Source organism: Hemibagrus wyckioides, linkage group LG20 (assembly GCF_019097595.1).
Source record: "Hemibagrus wyckioides isolate EC202008001 linkage group LG20, SWU_Hwy_1.0, whole genome shotgun sequence".
Classification (NCBI taxonomy): domain Eukaryota; kingdom Metazoa; phylum Chordata; class Actinopteri; order Siluriformes; family Bagridae; genus Hemibagrus; species Hemibagrus wyckioides.
In genome coordinates, this window is record NC_080729.1 from 2,479,653 (window position 1) to 2,501,890 (window position 22,238).

At 45.4% G+C, this 22,238-nt stretch overlaps 1 protein-coding gene across 1 annotated transcript in view; it reads right to left on the reverse strand.

Annotated features, from left to right (window-relative positions):
* The window catches only part of zswim5 (zinc finger, SWIM-type containing 5), a 38,347-nt gene that overhangs the window by 11,690 nt on the left and 4,419 nt on the right, over nt 1-22,238 (reverse strand). The window contains exon 2 of the mRNA XM_058418564.1: nt 576-932. Coding sequence (XP_058274547.1) covers nt 576-932 — 357 coding nt within the window. The remainder of the gene's footprint in view (nt 1-575; nt 933-22,238) is intronic.

A 22,238-nucleotide genomic window follows, 5' to 3' on the forward strand; every position in this document is an offset into this window, starting at 1 on the left:
ACCTCCAAACTAATTCTGGGACCTGTGAGAGCTCGGGATGGCGTAACATAAACCGTACAGGGATATTTCAGCCTGAAGAGCCGCACTTGGCAGAGCTAAAACTAACACGGCTCCCCGATAGGGTCTTAAAACTAAACGCCTACGAGTTACGAGCAAACACTTAAAGACACTTCTGAAGAGAAAGCAGTCACATGACCGGATTCCTGGCAGGCTGCGTCCCATTTCCTAGATTCAATCCCCCCTCACCCTGGAGCTCCTGGCCAGTCACTGGTGAAGAGCCCTGGCTGATCGTTAATGATGATGTAAGGCAGATAAGCTCAGTACGTACGTTAAAGCCAGGCTTGAGATTTGTGTGTTTTACATACTGTTTGAAATGCTTTACTGTTTAGTCATGCCAGTGAAACTGCTTTGAATGTGTTAATGCTTTCTCTGAACAAATTTCACTATTCAAATACTATTCAGATTTTCATAACATTTACCTACACGAAGGCAAAAAGAAAAAAAGAAGTGGTAATGATGGAACTGTGTAACGCCAGAAAAAGCTGATTTGAATCTGCAAAGAGCACGATCCTCACCGTGCACTTGGTTGATCTCCGAGTTGGAGGACAGGATCTCGTCGGCAAGTTTCTGCGCCGTGGGCAGCACTTCGGTGTGGTGCGCCGTGATCAGATACTGCACCAGTTTCTGCAGCTGGTCCCGGTTCATCTGGAAGAGCGTCTCGGAGATGGGGAGCCGCAGCTTCACTTGCTCGGCCCGCCGGATGCGGTACAGCGACAGGGCCACCACATGGGCGCAGTAAAAGATATCGCGGTTCCCGCAGCCGCATGTCACTGACGTGATCTTGCAGCGGTCAAAGCTGATGGCCACGCGGTGCGTCACCTCAGGTTCCGAGTGCGTGGCTGGTTCTGTTACTGTTCCGCTAAGGTGGAAACCTGGAAGGAGACAGAGGGGGATAAGAATGTTAGTCTTGTTAACCACATCCGGATCGGAAGCAAATCACTTATGGACGCTTTAAAATATACTGTCGCAGTTTATGCTGCGAATGGTTGCAGATGGTTGCAAGAGTATGCAATGCATGCTGTGTAAAAATGTAAATTTTTTGAGTCATAACATTACAATTAAGCTAAAAGTAACTGTAGTCAGGATTAAAGAAGCAGTTTGTAAATTTTTACAGCCCTTTCAGGAGCTCATTTCAGGGCCATAAAAATACAACCACAATTCTGAAAGCCACTAGGTTTTAAAATCGCTAAGCATGTTTAAGAGACTTCTGAAATTCAGATTATATCAGCTTTAGGAACTTTAGCTTTAAAGTCTCGAATGCAGTGTATGTGGTTACAGAACGCCTGCCTGATGGCCTGAGAGGGGAGGGTGGAGGGGTGGAGGCTTGAGAGGGGGGTAGGGGGTAATACAGCAGTTACCAAACCACCACCCGGGCTGGACTGATCTTACACGGTAATGGATTAAGGTCATCCAATCCTCTCTGAAAAAAAAAGAAAGAACAAAAATCCCAGGAGAGCCCAGAGACTCATATGTCCTGGTAAGAAGGAGGGGGGATATGAGCGGAAAATAGATCCTCTGCGACCTTTGACCTCCATCTCTCCACGGGCCCGGGTCGTGAATTTGTCCTTGGGGAGAGTGTATTGAAGTTTTAACACACCCTGTAATGCTGGGGCTGATGGGTAGGGGTGCTGCAAAGTCTTGCCCCGAACAAGCCCCCAAGGATATGAGGGTTAAAATGTGGGGCAAATATGCTTAAGGGTGCAGGGTTGAGGAGGAAAGGAAAGGGTGTACGAGTGGGTAGCATGGTTGCCAGGCTTTGACCAGTGAAATATTAATGATTGGGGCATGACAATGGGGTGGTACCATGAGGATTATAGTATCACTCTAACCCTCACACGACACCATGGCAACCCAGACTGGTCTAACACAAGGGGTGGAGGATTACCGGAACATCAAGCCAAAAAAAACCAAACCCTGTAAAACACGCTACAGGCGCTAAGCTGATCCAGGTCTTAGCATAACATACAGCAGGAAATGAGGCCAGTTTACCACCTTGCTAACAATATCAAGGTATCAAAGTATCAAGACCTGTTAGCTTGAACCTGGCATATCAGGGCTAGGACAAACAGCTGTCTTACTAAAAACGATGAGGTTTTAGCATTAAACATGTCCGATTTCATTACAGCGTTGTATAAAGACAGACATTTTGTGAAGTCTATTGAAAAACATATATATATATATATATATATATATATATATAAATATATATATATATATATATATATATATATATATATATATATATATATATAATTCTGGAAAGTACATGCGCTCGCACATGGACCGACACATCACACATCTAGCGAAGACAAAGACCCAAATCATGTCTTCTACATACACACACAAAAAACATGTTCGTACACATTCGCCCACAGGTCGACGTATAGTGTGTGCCAACATCAAGTCTCGCTTTAGACCGCCGTCTAACTGGAGCTAGCAAAGCTGTCTTTAGCTGTGCCAAATCCCACAAAAGGCTTTTCCAGACGAGTTCTCCTAAGAAGGCGTCCTCCCCCGTCCCACCCCTCCTTGAGATTTTTCAGAAAACAAATCCGACGTCCAATTTACTGCCGAGCGCTTTCAGGCAGAGCCAGCGAGCGCGGAGGCACCTGATTAAGGCGAGTTTATGGTGATGTCTGTTTCCAGTTTGATAAAAGGCTGAAAAGGAGAGGGGCTAGCCTCGCTTCAAAGCAGATCCGTGCACAAACAAAGACACACGAGACGAGAGCAGAAGGTGGTTTTACGGACCCGGGAGTTTCTTTCAGGCTAATGCACCAGCATTTTAAAGCCTTGTGTGGCCTTCATGCTGCGCTGAGAAGAACCGAGACGCCGCTGCTAAAAAAGAGAGAGAAAAAGAGCTAGCACGAAATAAAAGGGAGCGCATAATGGCGAGATGCTATCTTTTTTGCTAACTCTGTAGCAGGCATTGTAGAGCAAGGTTGCTAGATGAATACTTTGACAAAAACTTAGGCTGGAGGTTGAAACGGCTCATCTAGTTGGGATCACACAAAAACGTGTTTTGGCCTTGGTGTGGACTCGGGATGCGGAATCAGACCATGGTGATTAGCCGGGAAAACAAAGGCTCTGACAGTACAGCGTGCTTTGAACAAAATGTTTAAATATATAAAGGGAGTACAACGTGTGATTCTTTACAGCAAATTGATGTGATGTTTTTGGATGTGCTGCTTGAGGAAAATCATCGGCTTCGACAGAATAACTGGATCTCCACTTTATCACGCTATACTGTCACTGATGGGATTACTTCCTCTAAGAAATACACCTTTGTGTATCAATTTTACCCACAATGTGGACATATAATTTTATCTTCTGAGCACAAATTCTAGCAAAACAACGGATCAAACAGCATCTTCGGCAGACGAGACGAAAAGAAGTGCCAATCTGAAATTTCTGAAAAGAATTTGGCTGTGAGGTTGATGGAGATTCCTGACTAACCCCCACACATCAATCTCATGAACACAGAGCTCCATCACAATCAGCGTACAGTACGATCCGTTACAACGCCACCACCACCATCACGCATTAGCGGTCAGTCAAATGCCGTAAATCTGAAGGCTGTGAGAGTAGAGAGTGCTCTAAGAAGAATCATTCTCCAGCCTGCCTTCTTCTCCTCCTCCTCCTCCTCCTGCTGTCCTTGCTGACTCCATTCCGCTAAATTGCTCTTTATCAGATACGCCGAGGGTGACTCAGGACTTCTCATCTGGCCAGCAGGAGGGAAAAACACCAGAGCGAGAAAGAGTGAGAGAGACAGGAGGATAGCAAGGAGAATGAAATTGAGACTGTGTGTGTGTGTGTGTCAGAGAAAGAAAGACTGTGACACTGCAAAACAAGCCACAGGGAGTCTTGGGAGACCTGCAACTCTGCATGAGACCTTGTGTCTGTTACTAGCCTCCTTAACATGGAGGACAATATTCTCTAACACACACACACACACACATAGTCATCTAACTGTCAAGTTTCAATATCCTCCATCAAGCAGACTCCACTTCCTTCACTTAAGCCTTGTCACTAAAGTAATCAATAAATTGTGTAAGACCACACCTCCTTCATGAAGACTGAAGCACACAGGCCACACCTCCTCACTATGACTGAAGCACACAGGCCACAAACTCTCACTGAGACTGAAGCACACAGGCCACACCTCCTCACTATGACTGAAGCACACAGGCCACACCCTCTCTCTGAGACTGAAGCACATAGACCACACCCTCTAACTGAGACTAAAGCACACTGCGACTAAAAGATTAAGTAGATAACATTCCTAAAAGCACTCTAATAATAAACTCATATATGTTATCAATATATAATACTTTGAAGGTCATCATTCAATTTTATTATGTGATTGAATTAATTTCTCATTGGCTCATATGATGTGAGAGGGGTGGAGCCTGATTCAAATAGACATTTAAGGTCCTCTTTTTTCTTTCAAAGCAATCCTTTTCTGCTTTGATAAGCAGTACATGCTTCACTACCATCATCTCCATGGCTGCTCTTTTCATGCTGACCTCCGAGGCCCTGTGTGTGTGTGTGTGTGTGTGTGTGTTGGCTGCTTCCTCTACCAGGTCTTTTTGATCATTGGGTACCTGGCTGAAAGGAGGCCTCGGGCACGGATCAGACAAAGAAGAAAGAGAAACGGACAGAGAGAGATGGGAACAGGGAAGATGTCGTAAGCAGATGGAGTGCCAGTGTCGCTCACAATAAGCCATGCAGTGTCAGCCTGGAGGAATAATGACACTGCTCCAGTTAATGTGGGTCATTGTGCTCACATACACACACACACACACACACACTCATGGGCATGCATTCAGTCTACTTGACTGGCTTGTTTAAGATACACAAGGCTGATTCTAAATGAGATGACGCCAATGCTTAGTAAACAGTCCAATCAGGGGACGCTAAACTGAATCAGATGCACTTTGTTGCATACAAAATACAAATCTTTATAGGAATGAAGACAAAACAGTCATCAGGCGAATCCCCCTCCCCTTCCCGCCCACAGCCTGGATCTAATCTCCATGCCACGCTGCAGCACTAAGCTAAGAGACTACAACAGTGTAATCCAGCCACAAGCTAATTCTCTCCAAGCCACAATTATTATCCAACAAATCTATTCAAGACCAAGCTACTCACTGCATTAAACAGCTGATTACATGTTTAGATGAATGAAAAATTTTGTAGACCACAATAAACTATTACTAAGACCGTGATGTGAGATGTACTACATATAATGTTTTGTTTTTTTTTTGCAAAATTGTTAACGTCTTGACGGCTCACAGCATCCTCGTTAAGCATTGGTGTGTTCGATTCTAACAATCGTAATTAATCTATTGGCACTGGACGCTAAGTCTCAGAGCTAACAGAGTCGCTTATAGTAGGCCGCTCTATCGGCCATCTGTTTGTAGGGGGATTGTGGGGGCTGATACCACTGCAGGCAGCGGTGCTCATTGGGAAACAGGAGGAGAGGACAAGAAAGGAGATAGACACTTCACACTCCCTTGGCACCATCTGCCGGCCTTCAAAGACACCCACGCAGAAACAGATCAGCCAATGGCAACATGGTCCCACCCCTTAAGGCTACAAAGACTTACCAGGAAGGACTTCAAGGCCCCTCCTCTTACCCACTAGACCCCTCCCTTTGCCACCCTCCACCTCCCATCTGTCCCTGCAGCAATATGGTTAACACCGCACCCCCCCCCACGCACCACCTATCTATCTCCGCATAACAGACGCGCATACGCACAAAGCCACTCATTGAGGCCAGAGCTGGGCCCCGACGGCCGCTTGGATAAAAGGCTGATTTGTTCGTGACGGCTCCCGTACGCCAGGCCTTGCGCCTCATTTGTCATGATCAGCCGCAATTGATTTCTGATCCGTGGGCCTCAAGCGGACTTTCTTTCGACCACCAGTGTCTAACTCACACCAGGCATGCGCTGTAACGGAGGGTGAAATACATGAAAGATGTAATTACATAGCAAACGATGCCACCCCAAAATAAATCTAGCACTGGATCCACAACCAGCCCTGGCTGAAGAGCTTTTATTATCTAGTCGCTAATTAACCTGCCGTGGGTTCAAGAGTCCTGAAATGAAAGGAGACATTGGGGGAGAGGATGAATATGGAATATGGCAGGGTGGTAGAGGGGAGATGAATCGCGCAGGCCGTAAGAAGGACCGGATGTCCCACTGCAGATAAAAGCGGACGCTCTTGAACCGAAACCATGGAAAAAGGGGGGAGGATATCCTTTCATTGTATTTCTGTCCCAAGGTCTTCTTGCGTCTGCACTCAAAGGACACTGAATACGCATCCAGGCCTTTTGCATGGTGTGCTAACCATGGCTCTTTGAAACAGGAAGTGGAATGCTCAGTGAGGGAGCATGGCTAATCAAGTTCCTGCTCAGTGACACCTTAAAATCTACTTCCTTTTACACGGACACTGTTAAATGATGCTCCAAACACTCCCCTGACTTTATACTTGCCAACTGATGGCATACAACTGGAACGGTCAAGCACATCCAGGAAATGGCCTGTTCATCCAATCTGCTTATGCACTTCCTCCAGAAAGAGACCACCACCGATTTTCTAGCCACAGGGTGTCTCACTTGTGCAAAAGGACCTGACAGGCCCTAAAGGTCACTAGTTGTGTTTGTGTCCTAATCTGGTTCATTTGGTCCATAAATGGCTGCTTGTGCATCATAGGTTCATGATGATGTGTCTGTATAGCATGGCCTCCTTATCTTTATGACATGTTGGCCTTTTGCTGCTCATTTCCCCCCCAAACAGAGCCGGTATTAATATGTGATCGTGAACAAACCATCTGCTCGCCTGCAAATGACAAGCAGCAGTGGGAAGACACAATGGGCCTTTGGAGCGAGTTTCACAGGCTCACTCATTCTGCACAGCCGGTGGCACTAGAGAAAAGATTCAAAGCTATATTCCCTTTATAAAGTCAAAACCCTTTTTTAGAACCGTACGACACAATATAAAGCCTCCATCTCGTACGGTAGCGTGCAAGTACCTTTGCAGAAGTCTGCACCTTCTTAGCAATCCAGGCTCTCTCTCTCTCTCTCTCTTTCACTATGCTAGCTAACATGACCGCCTTTGAGCTGGTCCACTCCCACTGCATTCCATCTTTTTTAACTGTTCCATGCAAGCACTTTGGACTTCACTCTGCCCCGCAGCTGTAAACCAGGCACCAGAGCATAAACACCGCCTCAGAAACACCTAGAAGCCTGTACACCGTTGTGTACTTTAACTTTACATCTACAAGGTTAGAAAAAGTCAATATGTGCCCAGGGCTTGTCCAAACATTTGCTAACGACTTTCTGAAAGTTAACTATTGTCTCCCACTCTCCCTCCCCCTGTCTGAACATACACATGATACCCAACTCATTGAGCAGCATGAGGGAAGTGGACCGTCTTAGCTGCTAGCATTCAAAAACTGCTTCGGCGACAAAGGCATAGTTGATCAGCTCCACTGTGCATAAAATGCTCATAAACCCAAGCTAAACATATGGACGAGGACAACAAAAAGATTTGGTCGGAAAAGGGGGGTGTCTGGAAAGCAGACACACAAAGCGAGCATGCACAGCCCTGTTGAGTCCCTGAAGGTGTGCTCTGCTTCCCAGTCAGCTGATGGCCTCATCTCTAATTACCAACTCTCATCCCCCCTTCCTTTCTGCTCCAACTTCTCAAGCTTCTCTATTGTCTGTGCCCGCCCTCCCTTCTTCTCTCTCCCTCCTACAACAGTGCCATCCAACCCCTGCGTTGTCCTCCATGCTCCCTTAATCTGTCCCTGACCTGCTTTATTTGCCCCAGTCCCGCTGTTCTCCCAGTTCCCACCCTCCTATTTTTTGTCTCTGCGGGGCCGTCTAGGCCTCGGGCTGGGATCTGGCTTGCTATTGTCGATGGCAAAAGGACCAACAGCAGTGAGCAGGCGTCAGCTTGGAAGCAGGGGCTTGGAGGAGAGGACAAGAAGATGGCAAAGGCATTGATGGAAGACAGAGTGAGACAAAAATTTCTTGTAGAATGCATCCAAATATATCTTGTGGCAATTGGGACGCTAAGCAATCACCATTTCTGATAAGATCTCACCAAGTCTCTCTCATTCGGACAACAGCATAAGATCTTCTAGACGTTCTATTTTTAGTCGAGCCAAGCTTATGAGTATGTTCTACAACCATTAGGAAAAACAAACCTGCGGTTAAAAACTATGGTGTTAAGAATGTTTAAAAACGTTACACCAATTCTCTCATGGAGCACCTGAATTAGCTTTGGGATCCACATATTCCTAATGTTCTGCTAACCCGTAATTGTTAGCTGGTGGAGTCACTGATTGCGATTTGAAAATTTGATAACGTCCCACGCTTAATGCGGGTGAGAAGGCCATCATCTAGGAAGATCCGAGTTCCATTTTGATGACTGTAGCATTTTGTTGACAAACGCTTCTACCTCAAAGGAGTTATAGGCAAAGTTAATGGTGCAAGGAGATGAGTAGCGTGCTGGCTACATGCTTACAAAGAGGTCCTTGTTCAACTGGAATCATCACATGCTCTGAAAGCAGTTTCTCGTAATCGGTTTCTCCCCTAGGCCATTTCTTGTCACATTCCAACCAATGCAAGCAAAAGCAGAACAAAGACTCAGACTGATTATGAAACATATGTGTCCTTTTTGGAGCGTCCCTCCCCTTTCGACACATAATCAAAAACGCATCACCACCACACTAGCCCCACCCTCGCACAGTTTTAATAAAACCCTAAATTTGGCCCAAGCCCCCATAATTGGCATGCCTTTCTCATCTAATAAAGTCAGCAGAGCAAGACAAAGCTGCTCCGCAACACCCGAATGCATGTGTGCAGATGGTCCGCTGTGCATCAGCCATAATAGCTGATGTCATCTCTGCGCCGGCGCACTGATGAAGGAAATCTATTCATTAAGGGGTTTCATTGTCACAGCTTACTGACCTTTTTCATTTCTGCCAGCCATGTGTGCAACCATAGTGATGTTCCGCACTAAAATATTGAGACCAAAGGGAATTTCTGAAAGTGCTGACTGATAATCTGGTCAGGCACCTTTCTCAAAAACCAAAGCCACTCAGGAAGGTTGTAGCAAAAGAAACACCACCTTATTGCAGCAAAGACTTTTCAGAGTCATGCATTCACACGCACACATGTGCATGCATACTGAAGAATGGGAAATGCTCTGTAAACAATGCTACACAATGCGCCTTCGCTGGGTTCTGCGCACAAAGAAAGGCCTTTTGCCAAGCGGCCATTCATTCAAACGGCCCTGGAGCTCTCCAAAGAGCGGCTCGCTAATAACAGCTCTTCTCTACGGCAAGCCGAGAGGGACCCACAAGGTCACATCTTTAAGGAGGCTGGCTTTCTTTTGAACAGGATGATTCATCGGCCCTGACCAATCAGAGTTCAAACCAACTAAAAACACTGAGAAATATCTAAAATGGCAAACGTACCAATGAAGCCAGGGAACAGCTCTTTGTGCAAGAATCAAAGATGTGTGTTTATAGTGACAGACAAAAGGTTACAGTGTGGCAACGGTGAAAGCACACAATGCCGTCCAACAACCTTGCATTCCTGTCAAAGCTCCTACAATGCACAATTACACCTCGTTTAAGCTTTACGAGGCTGCAGCTGCTTTAAGTGCCTGGACACTCATCCGCAAGGTTTAAAAGCAGCCTTCGGCCTCGGCGTTTCGAGGAGCTTTAGGACGGCGAGGGCCTGCCTCACAATGGCAGCTTGATTACCAAGTACAGCTCCTTCTTCGTCGAGTGTCAAAAGGAAAAGGCCATCTGAAAGTCACTTAAAGCCAAATTATGCAGATTTAAGCACTGCTTTTAGTAAGCAGGGACGGCGGCATGAATATTCACGCTCTCGACTCAAAGCCAGCTGTGAAGGACGAGGAAAGAAGAGACAGAGTGGAAGGTGGCTGATGAACCTGTAAGAACCTTTGAACAGGACGACCCCATTACCTCCGCGGGGAATAATACAGGACAGTCACTTGTGGGGTTTTCAGCCATCTGTTCTTATGCTAATTAAACTTATGCACATATGAAACCATTTGGCGACGGAGGTGGAAATAGTTGGCGTCCTGTAGGAGTAAAAGCAAAAAAAGGTGATGAAAAGATTTTGTTTCCAGGTAAGTAATAGTTCTAGTGATTTCCAGGTTCTCAGAGACTGACTGGCTCTGTTTGATTACGTCATCCTGCGCCGTCCTCAGAAAAACAAAGATTTTTTTAAACTCTGTATCAAACTGGCACTGCGTTTGGACGGAAAATATAAATAGTGACATTGCAAGAACGCACCAAAACAGCTGGTATGGCTACACACAAGAGTGACAAAGTAGTCAGCTCGACAAATTTCACTCTCCACATCAAGGTCGTCAGTATCCCAAAGCCATAACTTGGTGCGAAGGAGAAAAGCAGGAAAACAAAAGCCTGGGCTATGCCAGCTGGCCCTGGCGTGACGACTGCAGAAAAGGCTAACATGCCAGGTACCTTACATATAGAAAGACAGAGAGAATAACTTTGCTCTTTCATTCAGTCGTGAAGGAGAAGCCTGACGCCCCTCATTGGCCTGCACTGCCAGGGGAAAGTGGAGTGTGTGTGGTATGTGTGTTTGTGTGTGTGAGGTGTGTGTGCATGCTTTTCCCTGCCTGGGATTAGAGGACTCAGCAGGGCCTGGCAGACCTTAAGGCAAACATTGGGCAGTCCAGCAGCAACAAACACACACTCACACACTTTCACACAGACCATGCTGGCCCATTAGCTCGTGTGCCATGAGGGAGGATGGAATTCTACACACCCCGAGCTGAAGTGCTCTGAAGGGCTGGGCCACGGGGTTTCCTGTTACCGTGAAGAAAAGGAGTGCATGGACACACACACACACACACACACACACATGAGAAAATATACTCTCTTTGGAATTCTGCTCTGTGTGACTACAGCCGGAACCTTTTGCGATAATGGAAAACAGGAGCCGTGAAAGGCACCTTTAATTGCTGAGGTAAACGGAGGAGGCAAAAAACAGTCTCTTAGACAGGAGAACATTCCAGAAGCTCCACAACACTGGGCATACCCAACACAAGAGCAGATTAAATGTCTTAAAATATCTTCCTCTGGGGAAACTTGGGAATTTTTCTACGTGGGAGCTTTAATCACCAAAATATTTCCCCATTAATCATGGCAGTGACGGTTCAGGCAGGCAACTAATTAAAACAAAGTGAGCTGTGCTAACAGACTAGCCTGCGCTAACATTAACTGAAATATCTATTATAAATAAAAAGATTAGCAATTAGTAGACTGGTAGACAAGTGAATGTATTGAAAACCAATGTTTGCTAGATTCGTTAGCTAATTCAAAGCTAAATCAATATTAACAAACTAACTTTGCACACATGTAAACAACAAATGATTAAGATATTACCTAGTAAGGATGTTACCTAATACAACTGGTTAAGATATTAGTTAAGTGTTAGCTAGATATCTAATCAATAGCAAACCAAAGGCAGACGGATTTCTAATCTAACCATGAATCAGAAAGTGTCTAACAGGCATTTACTACAAGCAACTTATATCAAAAATGGAAAAAAAATTAAACTAGCTACTTTTCTTACTAATCGCTACTTGCCGAGTCTCCACATGCCGAGTCTCCACCAAGTTAATTACCTGGCTAAAGAGCAAATAAGGAGTTATCACTTTGTTATAACATGCTCCTTTGAATTTTACTCAAAGTCATGAAGTCAATAGGAAAACAGATGCCCTCTTAGTAACATCACAGCGGCTTTTGTTGTCATATTTGCGTCAGAGCCCGCCTCTGATTCAAGCATCCAATCGCCATCGTTTCCTGCTCCGAAGAGCTTTTTTCACGATGCCAGGGGTTAAAAAAATAAGTGAAAGAAGAACGGAATGCAGAGATGAGTCTATTTGTGATGCCGATATTTCACAAGTCTTAAGAAGTCATGGTTTGGCAACTGAGAAATGATTGCTATCCGTGGAAATGCGTGTCGAGACAGGGTCCCGGGGTGCCCCCTACAAAGGGCCACGTGCCAAACATAATGGCCCTCTTGCCACTGCCATGGCACTGTGGAGACAGCAGGAAGCCTGTGTATGTAACTGTGCGTAAGGCGGTCCAGTGGAATGCATTACTCAAATTCCATGGGCTCGCCGCCTCCCTCACCAAGGCAACAAAAAGAGGAGTGTTTGGACTTTGAGTTGGAGTGTGTGTGTGTGTGTGAGTGTGTGTGTGTGAGTGTGTGTGTGGGTGTGTGCAAGTGAGGGGAAGGAGGAGGGAGAACGACATCAATGGGAAAACTGGGAACCAAGCCAAACTCCAGGACTTACTATAGTAGGAGAGAGAGAGAGCGAGAGAGACAAAGAGAGAGAGAGAGAGAGAGAGAGAGAGAGAGAGAGAGAATACGAGTCTCGCTGAAGGTGAGGGCAATTCAATTACAAGAGGAGTCGGAGGTGTGAGCGAGTCTCTCGTCTCTCCAGGGGACGGGGTGAGCACGGACATCAAATAATATCTACACAGGAAGCGGACGCAGCGTGTTGCATAGAAAGACGGGACAGAAAACGAAAGCAGCAGATAAGACGGAAGGAAAGAGAAGAGCGAGAGAGCATTTCCAGAGAAAGGAAGAAAGAAACGAACCTCTGCCTAATATAATCCCCTCGGATGAATCCTAGCTGGATGACATTGTTGCATCCTAACACACACTGAGCTATTTTTCCTCCGACATCAGAGTTGTCAGTCAAACACCAAGCACACCCAGGGTGTCCGGACAAAACAAGTTGCGGGGGAAAACACAAGATCCCTAAATGAAAAAGTTGCCTTTTTCCTTTACAAGTTGGTCAAGACAAAAGAGGCAGAGCTTCCTGTTGAATGAGATCAAAGCTGATCTTTAATCTGGACCTGCGAAGCTTGTACAGGACGATTCTGTTGTCTAGCTCTCGGCATCCTATGACTGGCTGAACACAGGCTTGTTAGAACTATCATGAGCTGCCTTGCCTTGAATAGATGATCTGACAAAAAGGTGAGCTTTTTTTGCAACTAGGTAAAGAGCTGAAATCTCCAAAGCAGGCATCGTCAACATGGCTATATATGCATCGGCCCTCTTTACCATCCTGTAACGATCATTCGTGGCAATGACAAATTTCTGTTGTCTTGAGTCTATGCCAGGGATTAACTTCAGCCGGAGAACCCGAACCTGCAATCCATATGCATCCAAAGTTTATTTTCTTTAACCGTTAGTCTCTACTGTGCTAAGTGCAGTAAAGTACATCCATCAGTAGCAAGGCTCAGTTGGACCGCACGGACCATTAGTCTCGATCTGGTCTCTGATTATGTGGACAGAGTTTGAGTTATAGGCGCAGCATTGAGCTCTGTTCCTGCGGGACGTGGGCATCAATCTTGGTTTGGGCTCTGTTTGCGTGTCCTTGAATGCCCGCTCGAGGCAGCAGTTTGGTTTGTGTTGAGGATTTCAGTCAGGTTCCTACCAAGGGTTTTTCCATAATTTGACCTCAGGAATCCTGAGCACAACCTGGGATCCTTAACCCGATTATCTCAAAGGGATAAGCGAAAATGAGATTTTCAATATTCTGCGGTTTGTATGCTACGCGTTTGCATGCGTCTGTGTGCACGGGTGGGGGAGATGTTCCTCATTTACAAGACTCTATCTTTTTAAGTTGCCTCAGGACGAGGAAAGGGTTTAATCAGCATGAGAAGGCAGATCTATCAGATATGCTACTCAGAGATCTTACCTGAACAAATACCCTAAAGAGCAGGCTCATCCATCTTAATTGGGAGAAACCTCGTTAATAATGCAGAGGGTTTGGGGAAGAGGTGTTAATAGAGGCATGGGGAGAGGGGGACTTTTCAGTCCCATCACAGAGGGAGCTAAATAGAAATGACATTTTTCTTGGGGTGCCTGCAGGTGCTCATCAGTGAGCTAGTCTAGCTAGTAACAATTCGCAAGTTTCCAGAAAAAAAATTCTTGTCAAAAACAATAATTGGCAAAACAATACTGTCAAGTATGACATCTTGCAAAGGAATACCAAAGATAATTATCTCTGAACCAGGCCTGCATTCAGCCAATACACTGGAACACAATCCTTCCTAAGTGGAGTGAAGAGCAAGCTTTGAACATGAGCATAAAGCTCGCAGAACACAAAGGGGCTTCTAGGTTGTCAGCGGAGGCGAATGGAGGGCCAGTTGTCTATTGTGCTGTTCTTCTGGCTTCAAAGCCCGGGTGTGTGTTTATGACACATGCACCATGTTTGAATTGGGCTGAACTCTGAGACAGGAGCACCCGAGGGAAAGGAGGGGGAAAACCCCAGCAACAAACACACTTACACACACACACACACAATATTACTATGAAAAGAAGCTTATGCTCCAGACAGGAAAAACTGTAATAAGATCTTCATCTGGCATCATTCTTTTTCCTTTTTTTTGTTTTGATTTCATCTTCCAACCTTTTCATCTTCTAGCTGTAGTTTGCGATTCTCTTACAACATGAGCAAAAGTGATCCACTCGTTTAGCGCCTTCCCTAAGGATTGTTCGAGAGCTCCCGAGTTGCCGAGAGACCTGGTAAGGAAAGTTGGGGTCTGAGGCCTGGAGGTGACAATTGAAGGGGGTATTGACACGGGGTATTTGGGAAGTTCCCAGTGCAGCACTTTTGTAATAAACAGTTAAGCTCCAACCTCCTCAATTTACATGCCATCCTGGAACCTGCTCGGCTCACACAATGGAGCCTAGTGTTCATGACAGGTTAGTCATCCCCAGTGCTGAATGAATAGCTAAACCATGAGCTGCTAACCACATTCACCTTATAGATCATCTCTAGGGCTTTACCATTCGTCGTCATTGGCTCTCGTTCACCGTCGGTACGACTTCATAATATTTTTCAAACCTTTTATCTTATAAGAGTGACTGATCACAATAAAAGCAACTGAATCATCTGAAATATAGTATGACACAGGTGAAGCGCCCGAAAGAAGACCACAGAGGAAGTGCTTGTTGCTGTAAGTAAAAGAATTATGAGGCTGACTTCCTGTGCAGGCGCCGCTTTTCATGGAAACCACATGCAGCAAACACCCACTGGGTAAAAATATGATTCAACACGATGGTTGACGCAGTTCTATTTGTAACAGCGCTGAGGGACTCCTGAAACTATGACTCGTAGCTGCCGATGACTTCTTGATGGCCCCAAACAAACATGATGAATCTGTCAGGAAGCACATACACTGCGATGTTTCGAATTGGTTACGATTCATCCGAGGTGCGAAAGAGTTCAGTTCAAAAAAGGCTAGACAACTTTTAATGGCCAAGGCTCACACTGTTAAGACCCTTCTCCATGTTGGACCTAGAATAGTAATGAGAGAGCGAGGTTCCAATCAAACTGAATTATCCCAGAAAGGCCTCTTCAATCACCCGCTGATTTGCCCTCTCCCCACCTCCTGTTCTGTTTTTTTCCCCCTTGCTCCCTCCCTCCCTTCGCATAAGAAAAAGCCTACGATGAAAGATAGTGGTCATGAATATTCCTTTAAATCACTCTCTAAATGAAACCTTGGAAGCAGGAGCACACCTGTTTCCAGACTGCAGAAAGCACGCACTGTGATGAGACATGGCCAGAGATGCTGGCTTTCATTAGGAAGCCTTTGTGCTTTCCCGTCACAGCCACAATGATCCACCATTTACAGGCTGATGAAAACAAATTGTGCAGCAGGCGCAGGTCAGTCGGCTCCGAACGCATCCATTACTGCGTAATATCTTTAGAATAGTAATAAGCTTTGAGAAGAAGCAAACGTTAAACCGCGTGACAACCTGCGCAGTCCAGCGTCCGGGTGTGTGCTCGTGTAAATGCCAGGGAAAGACGAGAGCTTAAGCTTTACGAGAAGGCATTAACGGCGTGATACGCATTTGTATCAAGCCTCTCTGTGTTACTTGCCTTGCTGCAAACTTTTTATTTTTTGCCTCAGGATATATCTTGTCTTTCAAAACTTTAACTGAAAGACCTTTGTTACATATAGAAGAAATAAAAATCCTCTAAGGCTGATGAGACTTTCTGAAGGAATCTGATCAGATAATGTTTAATTGCGGCTTTCATGGGCTGTGCCTTAACGCCACTGTAGCCGGTTTGTTTTTATCTTTGAGATAAGCCGGCGCACTTTCAACGCTTTGACGCTGTGCGCCGTTTCTTTTTGTGCTACCGCAGCATTAAAAAAAATGCTTATTGCTCCCGAGTTTCTGAAGAGAAATTAGACGATGATTGGAATTTAAAACGTAGCAGACAAAATAGAAAACTCAATGCAAACTTGGTTGTTTTATTATTATTTGGAGGCAAACTTTTTATCAGCTAAATGAATAATCCTGTGGAAAACCTTACATCAAAGTCAGACTAGAGACCTTATTGATAACATGGCCTTGAATCACTGCCTTTGGATCAGACGAGATCATAAAGGGGGAAAAAAGCAAGACTCTCTCTTCCTCTTGACTCACGTGGTTCTCATTCTTAATGATCACAAATAGCGTCCTAAACAACTCTTTGTGCTTGACCCTCGTATAAAACCCACCGACAGCACAATTTCCACATCCTGCAGCACACCATTAGTTAGAAAGAACCCTATCGATCCAAAGAACTCTTGAGGAACCCTTTTTTATTTCTAAGCAGCACACACGCTGGGAAAGTACGAAAGGGACTCTGTCCTCAGCTTTCTTTCCTACAGTCGCACAATGGCTGCCCCCTACGCTCTGATCCTGTTACACCATGACCAGGAACACAATCCCGTTTGAGAGCACCCTGACCCCACCCCTGGCTTATACAACTGCATGGTGCATTTGGAGCATTGTTTTCTCCTTTACACATGACTCCGGTTGCCGGTCAGGACAGGTGAAGGAAGATGACTGCTTCAACACGTCCATACCAGGCGTAAAGTATGGGAACGGACGCCACATTGCTTCAATATGGATGAAGACACCAAGCACGGAGCGAGGCAATCGATTATTGCGGATTCCGTGCAACCAGCCAGCTAAACCTATTAGCTCTACCAGTTTTCGGAAGAGAGCCGGAGACCGATTCTGGGGGACTGCTGGCTTTCAGTGATGATGTGATGCCACTGGATTTGAAAAGGGATGGGTTTGGTGGAATTGTAGGGAAGTTGCAAGAGGAGTGGGAATGCTTAGAGTTTGTGTGTGTGTGTGTGTGTACGTATAGCCCCATGGCTACTGCTTATATTAGTCAAGCTGGAAAGCCAGAGGGAGGTGTGAATATGTGTGATGCAGGGTGGGTGGGTTAGGGTGGAGGACAGATGAGAGAACAGGGGGAGCCCCCTCTCTGCATGCCTGCTCACCCTGACGTGTTGACTGTCAGCCCCCCAGCCTCGAAGTCAAGGAGGCCTCTAAGACTAATGAGGTGTCTCTTTCTGTCTTTCCCTACATCCACTCTCGCCCTCTCCACTTGCTAGTTATTTACTCCACCTTTCATGTGTCAGTCTGATTGTTTTCTCCCTCCCTCCCTCCCTCCCTCCCTCCCTCTGTCTGTCTTTCTTTTTCTCTCCACCCGTTTTCCCGCAGTCCTGCAGAAAAAGAAAAAGCGAGTGTGTAATGGGCCATATCAGTGTGAGCACTGCTGGCAGATAGGGCTGAAATTGAAAGGGCACAAAGAGAGCCAGGACAGAGAGAAAGGGCTATTGATATTTATATTGTACTAGCCATACAGCTAGCCAGACTCACACCATCCTTAGTTTTATCAATATTTCATACAATACAGAGGAAGGCGGGGTGACGTCCGTCCTCACCGAGTAACATGGGGTATGGAGCGCGAACGCTTCATGAATAGCCTTTTCATTATTTAGGACTCACGCCGTCCGTTTTTTTACTCCTCTCATATGCTGGTGCTGACAGACACCAAGGCCACGATGAAAAGACTTAAACTTTAAATCTAATCTGATATAATGGAGGACCGTGCCATCTGCAACAACACACACACACACTTAAAGATATTAGTTTCACCTTCAGTCAAAGCATCGAAATATTAGTGCTACTCATTTCTGATGCTACGTGCTGTCGCTGATCTCAGGTTTTCTTGCTTTGGCTCGTTTTCTGCAATCGAGACCGTGTTTTTTCCTGTTGAAAAATCTCATTTGACAGAGCGGTAAGTCGAACGTGCAGTTTGAGTCTGAGCTTGTGCAGAGGTGATGAAGCAGGAAAACTGCTGTTTGTGTGGTTACAAAGAAAGAGTGAAACCTTCCACATATATCTCACACACACACACACACACACACACACAGACACACAGAGTTTGTAGTTCTTAGTCAAGCACCAAGCGTCTCGCAAAAGACCGTGACTCACCGAGAGATCTGAAATCAATCATCATAACACTGCTGGTGAATAAGTGAATAAGCGAAGTATGTTTACCGAACATCAACACAATTCATCCTGTACACATGATGGACTTCCAACACGTATAATATTAAAGAATGTATCATCTTCATCATTCTGTCTTTTGTCTAGTATAACAAAAGGCCTCTACTCGCTAGAACTTATTTATTTGCACAGACATTTATAGGTTTCGTTTTTGTGCACACTTCTTCCTCCTCTCAGCTCAGCTGTTCCCTCGGTGCCAAAAACAGACACTCTGGAGTTGTACAGCTCTACATCCTTCACATTAACACTCAATTATCGAGATTTCATCCCTTCACACGTTTTAGACCTATCCTGATATTAGCATACATGTGATTTCAGTAGAAAGTGAGCGTGTCGTCATTGCCAGCGTGGCCACAACAACCTCCTGGAAGAAAAAGGGGCCCCGAGGTGCCTCCGAGGCGAAGCCGCTAATGTGCGTTTACCTCAGGGTGGAGGTGTGTGTTTAGGTTTTAAAGACCATACTGGTTGTCACATGTCAACGTCAGCAGGTAGCTTCACAGAGACATGATGAGAGACTGGTTTGGCCTCATTCTCTGTCTTTTTATTTATTTATTTTTTTAAAGCACAGGGCCCCATCCTGAACAAAAGACACCTCCATTTTGAGCTCTCTCACTCAAAGCAACGAGCGTGAAGAATCCGGATGTTAAAATAAATCACGGATGATTTTAAATAATCGCGACAAAACTTTGTGCGAAAGCTTTAGAGACCGTGTCTGCATTCATCATCTAAAGTGCAGCGTTGAATCTTAATTAATGGAGGATTAATTAAAACGCCTCATCCCCTTAACACTTAACTAGTCGCCTTTACATGTCAGTTAGCAAGCCACTTGGACCTGGTGTTGGCTTTTTAAATATTCATGAAAGGGAAGCCCTTCGCCATCTGTGTTTAGCTACAGAACCTATAGAATGTGACAAAGACACACACAAAAAAAAAGATTATTATACTAACAACGGGCGCATTTGTCGTCCTGCAAACAAGCTGCGATTGTCTGGCACACAATAACAATAGACATGCATGTCAATTCGAACCCGATCCAGCGAGCTCAGGTGCTTTGCATGGCTCTCCTGAGCACACGTTAAACGCAGCCTACGTTAAATGCATGTCTAAAGCAGCCGTGCGGCATTTGCATAGAGGTTTGCACGGCGCTAACTGCCATTGACTGAGGCCCTTTTTTTCCCCTTCTTCCCCTTCTTTTGCCTTCTGGCAGGATATTTGACCCCATCTCCAGCGCGCATTATCCTTCCTCCCTCGTCCAGACTGAGAAAATTAAGTTTCCATGTGAACTGGCCACAGAAGGAAGAAAAGAGATGGAAAAAAAACCTCGCCGCAAATCTCAGCTGGATGAAAGGGGCTGCCGTGGGGGAGGGCGGCGTGAGTTTCCTGCACTCCCCAGTTTAGTCTTACAGCCCCAGATGGAGGGCCTTTTCTCCTCTTTTTCCTCTCCAGCCAAAGTGCAGCTCCGGTCTCTGTTCTCGACCTGCTTGAATGCGCCTTGCGTATTATCCGTGCTCATACTAACCCCCATCCCCCTCACCACCAACACCAACTCCAGCCGCAACCCCCAGTTGGTTCCCATTCTACTTTAGATGAATTGCTTTAGTGATCATTTTCATTTGGTATTTATACAAGCAAAAAAAAAAGAGAAGTATCAGGTTCTGGGTCTTGCTCGAGGGCCCAACTGTAATCCTCTACCAGTTCTAGGATTTGAACCAACAACCTCACACACACACACACAATAATGTGTAAATAAATACATTTTATTTATGTATATAACGCTTACAAAGAACACAAACCAATCATTAAATTCCCGAAACATACACAAACATGGACGTGACCAAAAACTGCCGCAGGTTTGAAGTCGCAGGTTAGGTCGAAGAAAAAAACAACAAACTGGAAACTCATTTGTTATGGAGCAAAACGTGCTTCTGTTATAAGCGTAAAGCAAGAAGAATCACTGCCTGAAAGCTGAGGGGAGACCTGACGACATCCCGAAAGCAAATAATAATAAAATCAGAGTTTCAGAGATACTTGTTTGTCATGATGGATTCTCCTACATCTGTCTCACAGTGTTCAGTCCATACTACACTTCCAGTGCTGTTTATTCAGGAAAACACTGCGATATGAAGCGGTAGATAAACGTTTGGAAACTGGAGCGAGGATGTCCTGGTGTTGGACGGATTCAAGCTATGCAGATGAACTGGTTAATGATCACGCTCTTAAAAAATCTAACCTGAAGAAAAATAAACAGCATCTAGGAAACGTGTTGAGGATGAAGATGAACAGGTCCTCAGAATGGACAGAAAAGAAAGGGGCACCTAGAAGACAAAGGACAGGGGTGAGAACTTTGGCCTCCGGTAAGGAGTTACCGCTCTATCTAATCAGCGAGGGGAGGAAAAGAGTCTAGAAAGTTCAGAGAGACTCCTCCGCTACGGAGTGGCGGAGATAAAGCCAGCTTCATGGTAACAGGAGTCCCAACGAAGACACCACAATACACTCTGAGCTGTCGAATTCTCGATTCTGATTGGTTAAAAGCTGGATCGAACCAGTTGTAGTCAGAGCTAGATTTTTATTTTCTCGGATGGTCTCCACCATAACAATACCAGTGTTGCAAAATACGTTAGACTTGATTACCATCTCTGTCCCTCTCCAACTCACTCTTTCACTTCAAGTCAATTTCTCTGAAGTCTTCGCTCTTTCACTCACCGAGTCTCTGTGACATTGTGCTGATGAGGTACCTGCGTCGCTCGCTACTTTCAAATTAATTTCCCTCCTTTGATAAAGACTTGGAGGAAGAAAAAGGTGCTTAATGACCGTGTCCTTCAACGCCGACTCTTAATAAGTGCAAAAAAGACGATTTGTTTAACTGATTTTCTTTGAGACTTGCAGGCATGGAATTAATTACCTTGATTAAACATTGTCACGAGCGGGTGCTGAAAGACGGAGCGGAATTAGCACTCCCTTGTTGAACTCGTGCGGGCCTAAATGAGACACGTCCCGATTACAAAGACCCAAATGACGCCCGGGCTGGAAGGAGACGGAGGGCAGGAGACGTCACTGCGTCGTCACGATGCAGTCGCCTGGTAGCTGCTGCTGCCACCGCCTTTCACTCATATGGAAATGTTTTCTTTCATAACTGCCCCGAAAAAAGCACAAAATAGCTGCGGTTCGTCCGGAGGAGAAAACTGAAGAAAAAAACCTGAACTTGAAATCAAGCTGTCAATTAAAACCAAGTTGTGTTCTGAATCGGTTGCGGTCTCCGGCATCTTCGAAAGAAACCAGGCTTTTGTGTTTTTAAATGAAAAATAATAAACCAAGAAAAAGTGAAGGAGGACTAGCTGAATTAGCAAACACACATTCACACACACACACACACACTCATACACACACCCAAACCGCTGCGGCTTTGCGCATTCCTGAAGGAACCGCTAACGGTGAAAAGGCCCGTGAAAATCCGAGGAGCGAGCAGGAGAGCGAAAAGCTGGAGGGCGGGATAGCTCCGAAGCACTGGGATGCTAAAAAAGACAAAACTCCGGGGGAAGTAAATGAGGATTCGTCCCTCTGGGATCCTGGTGTAACTTTTGCCTCTGTAGGAGGCTCCATAAAAACGCCCCATCACAGCTTTGTGCATTTAACAACCCCTTGTCCCACACACACACACACACACACACACATACAGACCTCCTCCCCTATTTGAAAACAAGAAGAGTTTCTACAGCTGGGTAACAAA